The sequence below is a fragment of the Cavia porcellus genome, unplaced genomic scaffold (assembly GCF_034190915.1).
Source record: "Cavia porcellus strain 051 isolate PalLab524CR breed Dunkin Hartley unplaced genomic scaffold, mCavPor4.1 scaffold_2, whole genome shotgun sequence".
NCBI lineage: Eukaryota > Metazoa > Chordata > Mammalia > Rodentia > Caviidae > Cavia > Cavia porcellus.
The window spans coordinates 53,448,454-53,464,992 of NW_026947485.1; the positions used below are offsets into that span (position 1 = coordinate 53,448,454).

Genomic DNA, 16,539 nt, shown 5'->3' on the forward strand with positions numbered 1-16,539 from the left:
ACTTGTAAGATGAAAATATTTTCCATAAAATCAGCATTATGTAAAAATACATCAAGCTACCTATTGAAATGTGATGATTCTGTAAGATAGTAAGCATAATTCTGCAAGTGCCTTTGTTTACATACAAAATTGTGGAGAAAAAAAATCAGAATATCAGTGGTTATGATACTTTATATGAAAAATACTTTCATATATGATAAAATCCAAGTCATCAACACTATGCTTACTGAATTTGCTCTTGAACCACTATGTTGTATATTATGCATTTTTCAACAACTGTCAACTCATATTTATTATTTTTACTGCAAGATCCTAATTGTTTAATTTGTGGAATCTAGCTTACTCATGTCGTTGGCAATACATTTTATGGCACTTGCACTTATAGTAATAATTTGGGCAACCTGCCACTTAGTATCATGCTGGAAAACATTTTGTTAGTCTAGATCCAAATCTTCATGTCACTTTTATTGTAAGCAATAATTGTTAGCATAGATACAATGAATACCTTTAACCTAAAGCAATATCTAGGTTTCCTTACAGTTTTATTAAAAAGCAAATTTAAATTTGAATATGTATAGGTATAAAATTCTCATGATGAAGAAAAATTAATACTTTTATAGAGCTACAGTTGCAGAAATGCAAATTCCTTATTATATACAATTTATATCAATGTTTCTGTATTTATATATTTCTCTCTCTTCTACAACTATCCGTAACAAAATCTTAGTAGCAGAATATTTTCTAGTTTTCAATCATTCTATCACATCATAGAGGCCACAGTAGTATAGTAGGGCAAACCAGTGCTTCTCAAACTTGGCTTCATGGAAATACAGGCACTCACGTGTATCGCAAATACAATGGGTCTATGGCAAGGTCCAGTGACATGCTTTTTAAAACTTTACAAATGATTCTGATGTGTTCAAGGGTTGAGAATGATTGAAGTAAACAAGGAACATAAACAGAAGTGTTTTGATTTATAACTTTAAAAATATTGAACATCAGTTGCAGTATCTACCAAAATGAATGAAAAATTAGTAAATCTAAATGGAATGCTATTTTTAAAAATGTGACCTGAAAGATTTTCAGGCATTAACAGCAACATAAAGGACTGAGAATCTGAGAGTCAAAGGATATATTGTATAAGGATTTATTAAAGATATTTTGCCTCTGTGGCCACTCGGAGTAGAGGACACACTTCTTGAGGAAAAGGGAACACTTCACATGATGATAGAATTAATTTCCATTTAAAACGAAGTCAAATTCTAAAGAGTAATTTTCTTTCTTCAAAACACTAATTTAGTAAGAATGCATTTTAAACAGTAATACAGAATTGCAATAAAGAAGAAAGTCTCGGGGACACTGAATTTGACTTAGATTTGTGCACAGGTGACTGGACATTTTCAACACAGATTGACAAAGATGAAGGTAGAGAGCAGAGGATGTTGAGTCAAGAAAATGAATGATTACAAAGGGCTGTCTGCAAAAGTGTCAATTAGGCTGTGTCAGTTGGCAATTATCAGAGCTAGGATTCTTTCCTCCACAGACTGGGAGACTGGATGACTATATTTTAAAGAAATGACTTTCAGGTCCTTGAGAGGGACCCACCTGAATCATAGGGCATACACATAAATCTCGGAAGGACAGTAAAAGAGCTGACAATGTTAGTCAGTGCTCTAAGACACAGTGGTCAGGGACTGATCTTCAGATTTCAGCCAGGACAAGCTGTGAATTCTTTGAGGAGCCTTGTTCTCTTTTAAGCAGTACTGGAAGGAGTGAGGGGAGACAGGTTCATCCGAAGTATGTGTCCTTGAGCTGTTAGAAACTACATTATTATTTGCTTAAGTCTTTTAATCTGGGACGAGGAGGCAGACAAAATCTATCCTACCACTATGCCTCATGGTGTTCTATTTACCCAGAATACTCTCATACTATCCTTGAGTAATCATATAAAGCTTTAGGGTTTCAGATAAAATATTTATTTTTCTAGGAAGTTTTCCATAGCTGCTTCCATTTTATGAGTGTAGATTACATTTAGGAATCCATGTTATCCTAACTCTGAAACATACAATTGTGATTTTAAAGAACTTATTTTTGTTTCTTTTTCTTTAGATTGTAAACTTCAAGAAGGCACAATGTGTGAAATTTAAGCCAATTGTACAGGTTTAATTTCTAGCCTAATAACTAGCACATATTAAATCTCTGTTGAACAAATACATGTTGATTTTATCGAACACTACTCTGGAGTTAGAAGCATGTGCAGCTGGAAGACTGAGCCATTTTAAACCTAATTGAAGCAATGTTCTTCACAGTGTTCGGAGTTGATTGTTAAAAGTGTAGCTAAAGTCTTCATCTTTACACCTAAGCAGAACCTGGCATTTCTCATTTCACGTTTACCAGTCTCTATGTGGCCCAACATCTTCAGTCACCTGCTCCCTGCCTTCCCTACTGTTCACGTTTCCAAATTATCTTTCCTTAAGCACCGTATTTGTTGTATACCAGTTCCCAACCGTAGTCTTCCTTTTCTTGTCTTGTTCACTGTCTTGGAATTTCTGTTAATGAACTTTGCTCTGTTTATTCATGGACCCAAAAGTCTTCACTGGGTGAATCCATCATGCTGTTTAGGAGCCACTTCTGACCTCCACTGGCTCTCGTGGTAGGCTGAAGAGCTTACACCACCTGTGCTGTAAGCTTCCAAAATCAGTTGAAACTTTACTTAACCTCACATGTTTAGCCACATTGTTTTGTGCACCTGCTTATACTTGCCCACATTTAGAACATAGGACAAATAAGTGTCGCTTGTTTCTGGCATTTAATTGCATTGACATTGACATTAGAAATTACATTGACATTAGAAATTAACATTAGCTATTTGTGATATAGCTATCAATCTTATCTAAAAGTAATATTGCCTCCTTTTAAAGACTTTTAATCCAATAAAATCTATGTATAATCTCCTCAAGATAGTGAAGTCTAATAGTTAATTTAATGATTATATTAATAATTTTGTATAAGCCTATGAATTCTTTACAATGATATCAACTTTTGTAGAGACTTCTTGCATGAGTTTATGGAGTTTACAAATTAAGAACTGTCTATTTTTCTCAAATTTTGAACAGTAATAACAATAAAGGATTGTATTGTGTTTTGATTAGGCTAGGTTATTGAAGTAGCAAGAGAGTGAATATAAACAGTAGATAAATTCACAGGATGGAAACCCGTACTGTAACATATTCTTTGTAGTATGACATAATGCATAAGCTTCAAAAAACAAATGAATACTTTACCTTTCAGAGGTCCTTTGGTTAATTTTCTTGCAGGTCATGTTTTTCATCATATAATAGCTCAAGACTCAACAACTTTCAATCTGTAGCATTTTTCATTATTTAAATAGGAAATCTTGGTTCTTAATACTTTAGATTACCACCACATTCCCAGAGTTGATGTTTATTGACTGCTCGCCATGGCAAAGCACTGAGTGTTTTAAGTCCATTTCCTCCTCAATGCTTTGTGGTGTTCAAACATTTACTCTCACTTCTTACCTGGTTTGCACTTTTCCCCTTGTATTGTGTCTCTTGTGATTTTCTTTGTTCTCATACTCTTTTTCTGTTCCATTACTCTGTCTCCACCTAACCTCAATTCAAGCTATTCATGTTTTAGAAAGTATTTATGTTTCAGAATTTCACTTTTAAAAAAAAATCTTAATTTTATTCAATCATGAACCAAAAAGCAATTTCACAATGGAGAAAAATATAAGATCATATTTTGCATTAAATATAAACTTATTTACTCAGGATGCTTTAAGCATTTGTGTATATAAACTTGACTGAAATCAAACATTGGCTGAAGCTTTGAAGGAAGCCTTTGTGAAGTGTTAGATTCCACATGAATGCAGAATCTTTTGTGAAGAAATCTGTGACAGAAGATGGAAGAAAGAAAATAGTTTACAAAAATGTGGGTGAAGGGTTGGCAAAGAAAATGTGTAACACAAAACATGGACATTTGTGAGATATTCTTCAGTGCTTTGTGTTAATAATTTGCATATTAAAAAGTCAGGAGTCTTCACATTAGTGAATCCCTAACTAGTCTCTGACACAATAGACTGATACCTCCCTGGAGGAGTCATTATGGCCAATCATGTCAATGATCCGCATATTAATGCCTCTCTTAGGTGCTCATCAACAGGTAGTTTAATAGGCTTCCATTGAGTTATTTTTCATTTGCTTTTTAAATATATCCTATTCTCCCTTCCTTTTGTACTACTATTGTGAAGAATTGACAAAAAGATGCATTAAGATAATTTTAATGTGTGACGTAAATTCACAAAAGCATTAAATTTAGAAATCATGCTTTAAGACTTACTGAGTCTGCCTAAAAAAAAAAAATGCAGTTAAAAACAAATCCAGCTTGATAATAGACCTCTTATTTGGATTTTTAACGCAAGCCATCTAGCCCAATTTACCTTAGTTCAATTTTTCTTGATATATTAATTTGTGGTATGATTAACATGAGTAGAAGAACTAGTTCAGAAATATTTTTGTGAAATGGAATTTCTTGAAAATGGAAGTGAATTCCAACAGACTTTGTATCATAGAGGCTAATAAACATTTACTAAAACTAAAAAGCAGAACATAATGATATAAAAACTTTAAAATATACATGAAATATTAGTATATTGGTTTTCCTTTTACAGAAAAACAATACACAATATCTGCAATTTAAAGAGAAGTTTAATAGGACTTATGGTTTCTTTTTTTTAAATTTTATTTAAGGAGGAAAAAGAAAAAAAAACAGAAAAAGGGTATAAGTTATACAGAATTTCAGAAAACATAAACAGTAGGAAATCACTAGTTAATTACATATTGTCATCTTAGAAATAGTTGTTCAAGTTACAAAATTAAAGCATTTAGAGGGGACTTTCAAACAGTGAGACTGGAAACAGTTTTGTTCAATGATCCAACAAAACTCAGTAATATGGTTATCTGTTTTATACACTTAAATATATATGCAGTTATATCCTTTAGAGCACTTTCTTTTCCTTTCTTTTGTACAATGACAATTACACATTTTGGGTTTTATTACTCCCACAGTTCTTATCACTTTTTTTCTTTGAAGAAAGTAAAACCAAACATGACATAACAGGACAGAGTCAGTCAAATCAAAAAGATGGACATAATACATAGTATAAAAAACAAAATACAAGGTGATCAACAATGGTTACCATAATGCCTCTTGTTATCTTAAAAAGAATTGCCTATATCATCAGTTATAATAAAATTGAACAAAACAGTAAAGAATAAGACCAATAAAACCACAACATTGGAGACATTAGAGGACTTCAAAAGAAGATAATAGTCAACCAGAATGGGCGTCATAATGGACCTTATTGTCTTCATAGTTGTTGCCTATACTTTCGAACTCGGTATTATCAAGCATAACAGAATAGAGGAAAATCAGTCAAAACAAGATGGTGAGAGCAATACAGGGTTTCAAATCAAGTTAATAGGAAATCAAAGTGGGTTACTATAATATATCTTGCTATTTTTTATTTATTTTTCCCTTAATTAAAAGGATAAATGAAATGAAAAAGTAGATAATAAAAAGGAGATTGAGATAAAAAAAAGAGGGCATAACAACAAAATAGTGCAGGTCAAAACGAGATTCAGTCTGTGTTTATCAGGCTTAACTCTTACATTAGGCACCCATTTGGTTGCATAGCAACATGGAAATATTCCATGACCTAAATGAAAATTTTATAATTTTTATATTTAACATTTAAATAAAGGTAGTTTCTTCAAGACATTGAATATCTTAACATTTCTAACTTATTTCAGCACGCTTTAACTGCTATTATTCTTAATTACTGTATGGAAGATATTGAATGAATTTTTACAAACACAGACTCTGTGATCAATCCTATAAATACTGAAGGATTGCTCTTCCAATACTTTCATTAAATAATACACCTGATGTACTCTTCAGGTAAGGGAAAGGATATTGTATGAAATGTATGATAGTCTTCGTCAAGGCCAGGAATGGGACAGAAGCTGGGAGCAGAGAGATGAAACTGGAGAATTTTGATAGTGTTCCATAAAACTTGCAAAGAGGGGCTGGGGGTTTAGCTCAGCGGCATAAGCACCTGCCTTTCAAGCAGGCAGTCATGAGTTCAAAACTTGCAAAGAATCACGATAGTATCACCATCATGAGGAAGCACAGAGGGCACAGATATTAACGTGCATGGCTCCAGTTTAATGTTCTGGCTTCACATTTGCCATCTTCAGTTTTGCAGGGGAAGTCTTTACAGAGAGGTGTCGCTTATGAATGATTTGTTGTCAAAGTCTGGATGTCTCATGTCCCTCTGTGAATCTTTCCAAACGTACATTAGAAATATTCGTTTACTCTTGCAGTTACCTTTTCTTAAAAAGATTTTCAAAATGATATGTAATTCAAAGGCGGTGGTGGAGCTTGGATGTCAGAACTCAGTGTTTCATAAGCCAAAAATCTCAGACGGTCTTTACTGTAGTTTCCACAGAGAAAGCACGTGTACACAGGTTTTCTTTAACTGTAGTTAACTGGTTCAGTGATTCTAACTCTGATAATGACTTCTAAGTAACCACAGATAAACTACTACTATTACTACTATTATTATTAAAAATAGTGCTTTAAATTTATTAAATAGGGAAAAATACACATGACAATACTCTAGAAATGTCTGAATGATGAAAGCAGTGTAAAGTCTTAGCATCACTTTGCCGGAGAACTGCAGATAGGACGCACCCAGGCTTTGAGTTTGCACGATTCTCTACTGGGATATCAAGGGTTTCTTGTCACTCCATAGGTGACGATTACTTCCTTTAAGAATGGGGATAAAATAAGGATTTAAGATAATAAGTTTAAGGATTTTTTTCTATCTCTCTGATATGTATTCCTTAAGTTTCTAGTGTCCATTATTACTTAAAAGCATTTACACTTCTTTCCTTAAAATATAATGCAATGTTGTGGTGGAAGAGTTCCTTGAGCTAAGTCTATCTTAACTCTTTTCCTCTTAAAATTAATGAATTCTGCTTGTCATCATGTCTCATTCCAGAGAAAATTATTATTTATTTTTGGTTATACTTAGGCTTCTAAACGTCTGCTTAATTTTGCACTAGATTGTAGTAATTTAGTGTTTCTACAGAAAGTACACATTTCTGCAAAATTATGTATGATCCTTGATTCAGTAACAGAATAAAATGTAAGAAGCCTTTCTCCCTGGGGTGAACTATGAAAACTCTCACCCACCAGTTTGACATGACAAAGCAGATTTGGACTTGTAATTCTTGGTAAAAATGGAAAAAAAAAAAAAAAAAAAAAGGTAAGAAAGAAAAAGAAAATGAAGAACCTTTGGGAAAGAGATAAAAAATTTCTTAAACAAGATTATATATTTCACTTGTTTCTTTCTGAAATTCCTTGTATTAACAAGGTGAAGTATCATAATTTGTAAGCAGTCACTAAGACAAAGAACAATGTTTTAATTTATAAAAGAAAATTGAGACTTTTAAAAATGTAGTAATTCAGCTTTTTGCTAAATAGGAAAATAACTCTATAAACCTCTGTGTATAAAAATAATGGTTTATTCTTAGTTACCTGAATGCTTGAACAATTCACTCTAATTTAATTATGAGACATACAGTTTCCCATAATATATAAGAGTAATTCCAATACATTTGCTTGTCATAATGAGGTGTAAATATGGATAGTGTGTCCATATTTGAAAAATTTTGCTTGGACATAAAATAATGTGGAAATAAATCATTTCATGATACATACTGTAAATAATAAGACTGCCTCACTAATTGTTCAGGTCAGATTTCTCCATTAAATTTTAATTGACTTGACTTAATTGAGAACATCTCTTTGATTGTATTGCAATTTTAAATTTCTACTGCTTCTGCAAGTACTCATCACTTTTGAAAACTCATTAAAAAAGTTTCAAATTAAGCATTTCTAAATTATGTTCTCTATGTACTGTTAGTTAAATGAATGTGGTGCTCTAACATGGAAAGCTTGTTATTTAATATCAGAACTGACACGAACAAACTGCTTCTGTTTTGAGCAGTAACAGGGTCAGTGGGGGTGACTTTCGGGCTGTGTCAGAGTCATGAATCTCTGTACAGTCTTAGGAAGGAAGCCCCTCTTCTGTCATTGATGTTGCTGTGTGTGCTGAGAGGACCGTCAGCATGACTGAACTGTGTTTCTCATCCTGGATCCGTTATTGAGCTTCCACTTTAAAGATAAGAATGTGACGCCCACAGGAAAAAATGTCCCTTAATTTGTCAGTTATTAGAACACACAATCAGCATATTAAGGGAATAGAAGATCATTTTTAAAATTCTGAATTTTCCTTTAGAGATTGTATCTTGCTGTATTCAATGGCTGTGAATAATAGAGAGCTGTATTTATTTTATTTTCTTTCTAGCATTATCATCAGAGAACTGAACTTAATGCATCTTTTCACCCTAAATTCATTCTGTATGTCTCCTTTAACTTTTTTCTTAGACACTTCTGTTCACAATCAAACATTTATCTCAGTTACCTGTACTTTGGGCAAATATTTCTTTTCTGTTTTTAGTTTTGTTAAGAGAAGACTACTGGTCCTGTGATACCAAAGGAAAAGATATTAAGTTGTAATTGTTGGCTTATGCATTATGAATTTACCTCTCATTATATACTAGTCTTTATCGTCTTTCTTCTCCCAATAATAAGTGGATATGAAATGTCAGAGTGCAAGAAAGTCCATTTTTAGGGAAATATCAACATAACATTATGTAAAGAACTAGTATACAATATGTCATGTTTTACCCTGAGCAAATCTCTTCCTATATTTGTATGCATCTATTTAGTGTCAATGCAGATATAATGTTTTTCAGTCACACTGCAAAAATTCAAATAAAATTTATATTATTTCTTATTTAAAAGGTCATTCTTTTTTCCCTTTCTTGATGAAAAGAGGGTAAAGGAAATGAAATTAGACCATAAATTTAAAGAAGGATGAACAGTCTAAATTTGGGGATGAGTTCAACTTTTACTTTTTAGCTATATATCATACAGTGAAGAGTGATGCCCAAGTATTCTGAGGTAGACAGTTCTGAAGCACGAGGCAGAGTACTAAAGACATATATAGGCAACATACATGATTCAGTTGGAACATGACCCCTTCTTGTGCCAATAATTTTATTCCTTGTGGAACAGAGTTATGTTTTACTTCTTACAAACTAATCTTGCTATTACTCTTAACTGGTTGGATAATTATGAGACTAGATTTTATACAATAGGTCTGTGAGTGGTTTTACTCATATTTTAAGAAACATGTAGTGTCATATTTTAAGATACATGTAGTGATTTTATAGGAATTTAAGAAGAAACCATATTATTAATTTTAATAAAACCTGCTACACTTGGACAGTGTTAAAATTAACCATAATTCCAAATGTGAAGTACAATATACCCCAAAATACCATAATATTAATATGGTGTCCAAATCCTGACACTAAATAAATCAGGTAAGTAATAAAAGAAGGTGAAAATTAGTATTCCAGTGCACACTGTATTTGGAGAAGATATTTTTAAATAAAGAGCTGCTTTCACTGAAGATCTACTTATTTTTCTTTGGAGTTTGATTTTCTGATTGGAAAGGTATATTTTAAAAGTCTACGTACCTATGTTACTATGGACTGCAAGTTTTACTGCAAGTTTTAGACGAGCTCTGAGGTAAACATGAGACAATTTGATAAATACTAAAACTTTAGAAAATTCAAAGTAGAAGGAGAAGGTGAGACTTGGATTATAAGATAAAAACTATCAGTGAGATATTTGGTAACAACAATAAACTTATTAAACACTTCCATATGTCGAAAACTATGCCACATAGTTTCTCTGTGTAATGAGGAAGCAATATTTGGGAGAAATATCAAGCAGAGGGAAGTTAAGTATCTGGTTTGCCGTTACATGCTTGGCAATTTATTTAGTAAATATTCAATAAGAGGAAAGACAGATGTTCATGCAGGTCTTTCTGCTTTTCTTTACCCTGCATTTACCATCTACCAAAAGTGTGTTGGCATGTGGACTAAGACACATGAGTCTACCATTTTGGCCCTGCATAATTTGCACATTTGCCATATTGTTAGTGCTTTCCTATACAATGATGGATGGGACGGTCCAAGTATGAGGCCTATTCCAGATCAAAATGTTTTGTGAATTAGAGGAATTTTGCCAAAATAGGAAATAAACTTTCTGTATATTAGATCCATCTTAGAGATAAAGAGTGTGTGACAGTCAAATTTTTAATGCTTAACAGCTGACTCAACAAATGATCATGCGCTTGTTTGTTAATTTACTAAGTTTTAACTCCTTCCCCATCAATGCCTTATTTTATTCTGCAAGGCTTGTAAGATCAATCTGTTCTTTAATGTGTTCCTTTTGCCTTTGGGTACGTGTGAAATAGGTACATGGTTATTTTCTTTTGTTCACAGAGCTGCACTTAGCATAGTGGAGTGTGTCTTGCTAAAATGTATAATGAGGTATTACCTGCTTTGTGTTACTGTGGTCTTCAGGATATGCGTATAGTCCCCATCTTTAGTTCTCTCTTTTTAAAAATTTTTATTTTGTTAGTGCATACTCCCATAACAGAATAATGAAGATCATTGTGGGGAATCTGTACACACATGGACCCTATCTAGATGGTTTCCAATCACTTTATTCCTCTCTCTCATAATTTTCTCAGTTCCTGTCCCCTCCCATAACTCTAAGTGCTTACTTTCTCTTTTCCTGTCACCTCTGCTTTATGTGGTACCTCGGTTCCTAGATGTAATTCTTTCCATGATCCTGGTTGCAGAATTCATTATATGATTTTGGTTGCAAGCAATTGATGTATCACTGTATTTTTATTCATTCATTTCTTTACATTTTAAGTTTATCATGCAAAAGAAATCATGTTATATTTAACTTTCTTCATCTGACTTACTGCACTTAACCTGTAGCCCTTCTATACCTGCAGTTAGATCACACATTAATGCACCGCACCTAACTCAGAGGTTCCCGGTAAAATGCAGATTCCCATTTTCTGCTCAAAGATACTAATTTAGTAGATCCAGTGAGGAAAATGCACAATATATTTTTTTTAATATGATGATCTCCCATTCCATCCATTTTCTGTAAATGACATGATTTTGTTTTTCATTATCTTACTGGCATTTGTAACCCTCATCATTATGTGCTTAAAGAGCACAGCCTCATGACTGGTCTTCTAGCTTCACTGTGACCCATCCAGGGTTTCCTTTATATTACCTCTAGAAGTAGATGCTTAAAAAGAAATTTTCCACTCCTTCTCTCTCCTTCTCCTTCTCTTTCTCTCTCTCTGTCTCTCCTCCTCTTTCTGTCTCTTTCTCTTTCGGTCTCTCTATTGTTCTCTTTCTGTTTCTCTCTCTTTCTGTCTTTCTGTCTGTCTCTTTCTCCCCACCATTACTCCATCAGTTAAAAAATACCCAAAGAGTTCATCCCATTTCATCTGGCTTCTTAAGTCCTTTACAGTTTGGCTCAAACAGCTTCAGTCCAGGCACTGATGTTCTTCCTCCAATCATATCCGATCCTCCGAACATCTTACATCTTGTTCTTGGATGTATTTTTTTCTTTGTGTTTTCATTGTTAACTGCCTGTTCTTTATTCACCTACAATGACATCATCACTCTTTTCTAATTCTAAGTATCTCACTTATCCCCAAAACTAATTTAGAACATTATTTTTTTGTGAAAAACTTCAATTCTGTTGACATTGGCCTCCTTGTTTCTGTCCTCTTTTCTCAGCACTAAGAAAATCGCCATCGTATATCTCATTGCATATGACGATATATATCACTTATTATAACTGTTATAGTCCTTGAGATAAGATCCTAAAGATTATTCATCTCTGATTTCCAGTGTTTATTATAATTCATGATTCATAGCAGAATTGAAAGTATCTGCTAGAAGAATGCATGGCCTATCTTATGATTATACAATATGCGTGACTACATTATATAATTTATGGTAAAGGGAATTATTGCTCCACAAAATGATTTTTAATTTCTAAATATATAGTAATTAAAAATTGTGTCTAATTACTTGACTTCAGATTTAAAACCGTTGTCCTAAATTGTGAAAGAGTAATAATTTAAGCCCTAGAAGGTATAAAAAAAATCTATGTGTTCTAAATTACTAGATAAAAGTTTTAAATTAAAGGTTAATGGAAAAAGAAGTGAAAACAATGCAATGATAAAGTTGGCAAATGGTAAAAGGAAAAGGGAGGAAAGAAAGAACTGTGTACACTTATTTTATGGTATTGATTGTGTGACATGCTGCATTTGCCAAACCCAACATTATAGAGATCTCGGTTTTTTTGCTACTAGGCTCTCATTACAGTCTCGGTAATTAGCATATCTGTTATTTTACCAATTTAACACTTTTTTTTTATCTAAATCTTCAGACGAATTCTTGAAAATGCCTAAGGCAGGTTCCTTTTCCCTCTCTTTTATCACTCAGAAATATTTATTATTCTCTTCAGGATCATATTTTCAAATTCTATGAAAAAGTGCTTTTTAGTTTTGAATTGAGTGTATACATCATTTTGGAGGAAAACAAATGTCTTCATATTTTCTTCCTATCTATGAACATGGTATATTTAAAAGTTTTTCTCTTCCTTCATATTTTGTGGTGTATTTTTATTCTTTTCCCTTTAAGGATCTCCCATTTTTTTTTATCAGTTTTTACATGAAAATTTGATATAATATTTAAGTTTCACTTGTTTCTACTGTTCTTTCTTGTACATACCAAGAATGTAAAGTTTTTCTTCTTTATTTTCATGATTAAATGTTTTTATAAGACACTGCCAAAATGAAGCATATTTGTATCTCTAATCATTTGTTCCCCAAATGAGTTAAAAAGTAGTTTCTTTCCATTTTAACTTAATAGTTTCTTAAAAATGAAAGTACTTTAAAATTTGAATTAGAAGAATAAGAGCATTTCTACTAGATTAAACAAACCAAAACTTGAATAGCCATCACAGTTCTCCTAAACTGAGATTTTTAGCGTTGTTATGGGAATAAAGAAGAAACAGGAACAAGTAAAAGCTGTTTCATAAGTTTATATGTATTTTAAACACATAAATATTATGTACTGGGAAAACAAAAAGTAGACTAAGCTTCCACTTGGATTTCATTAAAATAAATCTTTGCATAATCACAAACCTCACTAAACAATATAAATCTGTAGATTGTGTAGTTTATGCAAAATATATTTTTCTAGTGAAATTGTACTTAGATAGAAATACAACTTTTTGTTTTGATTTAATTGGAGATACAAAATGTTTTTTGTAAAATTAAAACTAAATGGGGCTGGGGATTTAGCTCAGCGGCATAAGTGCCTGCCTTGCAAGCAGGCAGTTGTGAGTTCGATCCCTGGTACTGATAAAATGGAAAAAGACAAAAAAAAAAAAAAAAAAAAAAAAAAAATTAAAACTAAATATAAATGTGCACAAAAGTAATTGACTTTCCTACATAATCAAGGTAGAAGAGTTTTCTGTTTTCTTATAAATTGTTAAAATAAAACCAGCTTTCCTGGGATGTGTAACAGAATTGCTTGTGCAGTGAAAACTGGGCTCTATTTCACAAATTTATTGCCAATTTTTTTATATTTCTTTGGTTGCAAAAAATTCATAAGATGAAAATTCATCTGAGACAATACAGAAAAATGTAGATACTGAGCCAACTATTTCTGATACACTGATGTATAGTATAACTACATGAAGTGGAAATCTTTAGTAATACTATCTCTTCTACTGGGTGACATGAAAAAAGTCTAAATTCTGATGATCCCAAAAATCTACCTACAAGCAGATTATATTTGAATAGAATAATTATTTTAATTAGTATGAAAAATATACTAGAAAAGGGGATGCAATTTGAATCTTTTTTTAAAAAGAAGATATATGTCTGCATATGTGCATATGAATGATCTGAATTCTTGATTGTAACATTGACTAATGGAAATACACGTATAAATATTTTAAGTATAAATTTAGCTGTTTTTCAGTTTTAAAGTAGTTTGTACAATGCTCCCTCTTTTGCAGAAACAGTTAACATTCTCACTAACCTGTTTTGAAACTCAGTTTCATTGTTTATCTTTTTTCTCTTTAAAATAAAAAATTAAGCAAAATAAAAAATAAACTGAAATATTTAAAATTATATAAATGGAATATCATTTTATAAAATGTTATCATGTAAAGCAATTGAAAAATTGTCTCACTTTAAAAAAACAAATTGAGGAATGAAGGAATGATCTAAATTCATGTGTTTTTATTTTGTTTGCATAAATTTTATAAAAATGACATAATCTTTAGAAATATGGCATGTATGAATTATTTAATAGTTTTTCTACAGCAAATATTTACTATTACATCATTCTATATATCACTGATTTTATTTAAAAATATAAAAATTTTTAAAAATAAAAATATTTATTTCACTTGCTATTGACTTTAATTTCCTCTTACATAAAAACACTTGGGAGGTATAGCCTAAGAATACATGTATAACACACTGTTTTTTTTTTTTTTTTACAGTAAAGAAGAATCATCAACTTCAGAAGAGAATAATTTTGAGGAATCAAAGTTTAAAGGTAATATTCTATTTATTTTTTTGAAACATTGCTATAGTAAAGTCTACAATTATAACAATCTTACAAACGTACAATTATATTAACTTTTCAGACACTGATATCCCAACAATTGTTTGTTCTCATGAGGATAAGAAAGACGTGGAAGCCGGTAACCAGAATGTAAAAGATATAAACAGGGAACATGATGAACATGATGAAAAAGAATTAGAGTTGATGGTAAGTGTTCTGGTTGCCACGGCATTAGAGAAGATGAATTCATTTATGCCTCAAAGATGCTACAGTTTCTGCCTTTCGATTGCTTCAACTAATATAACTTGCAAATGTGAAAGCACAGCCTATTTTGCCCTTGCATCTCTAGTTGATCAACAAGTCACTTTTATTTCAGTATGTTGCTTCTGGCCTCTGCAGCAGTAAATTAATGACATTCATTGCTAATGCCTTTACCAGCCACTCTGAGTAATAGTTCGGAGGAATTGTAGGAGAGATAGCATTATCCTGACGTGTATTTTCAATCTTTGTGAAAAGTGTACACTTAACATAAAATAAGAGAGCTGGACAGAGCATTGTTAGGTCCCATCTAACCCTACAAGTCTGTAATTCTTGCATTTCACAGCGTTTTGTTTTACTTCCATCCTTGTACAAATCTCAAGGTTCTACATCATTGTAAAGGATTAAATTACCAAGTGAGAAGATAATAGCCTTGTACCGTAATTTTTAAGCAGGAAACAAATTCAGTATGTACAATTTAGTATTAAATTTTTTATCATAAATTTCACACTTGGTGAACACTCAATCTATTTGGAATTTTGGGCGGTATGGCTTGGCACTTTTATCACAAAGAAAGAAATAGAAGTAAATGAGTCACATAATACAATTTATTCTTTATTGTATTTGGTTGGAGCTCATATCATTGGGATACATGGATTCATAATCATCTAAGATTAAAATGACATTTGCCTCTTCAAGTGTCAGCACTGAAACAGAAAAGAAATAGAGCTCATCTTTCCCCACATTTTCTAACTTTTCTATAGTGATATGGCAACTGCATCACTAAAGTATGCAATTTACTTTGCTCCAACTTTAAGAAACTACAAAGTTGTCACCCATTGTGAGAATTCTCACCAGCTGAAAGTTAACATTGCCATTTTTTTTCAAACCACAAAATATAATGAAAGGCCCCTGGAAAAAAAATCACGCACTTCACCAATATACCTCATTACAATGAGCAGGCTCAAATATAAAGTTTGTTTAGAAGTTACTGAGATTGTATGTCCAATAAATGAACATGGAGCTGTAATTTAGATGCTAATTTGCTCCATGCTGATGTTAATGCATAAAACAATGGAGCTCTATAATAGATGGAAATACAACCAAATCTGGGAACCCACAGGCATTGGCTTACAAGACAGCTGTGCAGTTGACAAGTAACATGAGCCTTATGTGAGAAGAAGGGGAAAACGTAAGATTTGCATATAATTATTGAGATCATGCAAATGTCAGTTATGAGGAGAGAGAGAGAAAAAAACACAGGCATCTCACTGTTAAATCCTGACAGTTGGCATCACTGAAGAGCTCAAATACATTTGAGTACCAGTTGGCAGAGGGTCATTAAAACAGAATTTGCAGAGACATTAACTCCCTCACTTTTCTTTGAGTGACGTTTTGCTATTAATAGTTTGCAGAGGCTTTGCAGAAAACATATTAATAAGAGAAACTGTAATGGGGGCACCTACAGCAAGTGTAAATGCAGCACGGGGCACCCAGGAAGCTGCTCTCTAATTGATTAGCATGGAGCTATCAATGTGTATATCCTAAGTGAGGAGAAAGTGCAATGACAAGCAAGAATAGTTGAATA

The 16,539-nt window shown here is 32.3% G+C and overlaps 1 protein-coding gene across 1 annotated transcript in view; it reads left to right on the forward strand.

Moving 5' to 3' along the window:
• Ppp1r3a (protein phosphatase 1 regulatory subunit 3A) overlaps positions 1–16,539 on the forward strand; it is a 42,910-nt gene that overhangs the window by 16,260 nt on the left and 10,111 nt on the right. Inside the window, exons 2-3 of the mRNA XM_003475131.3 lie at positions 14,629–14,684; positions 14,776–14,900. Of these exons, the coding sequence (XP_003475179.2) occupies positions 14,629–14,684; positions 14,776–14,900 (181 nt within the window). The remainder of the gene's footprint in view (positions 1–14,628; positions 14,685–14,775; positions 14,901–16,539) is intronic.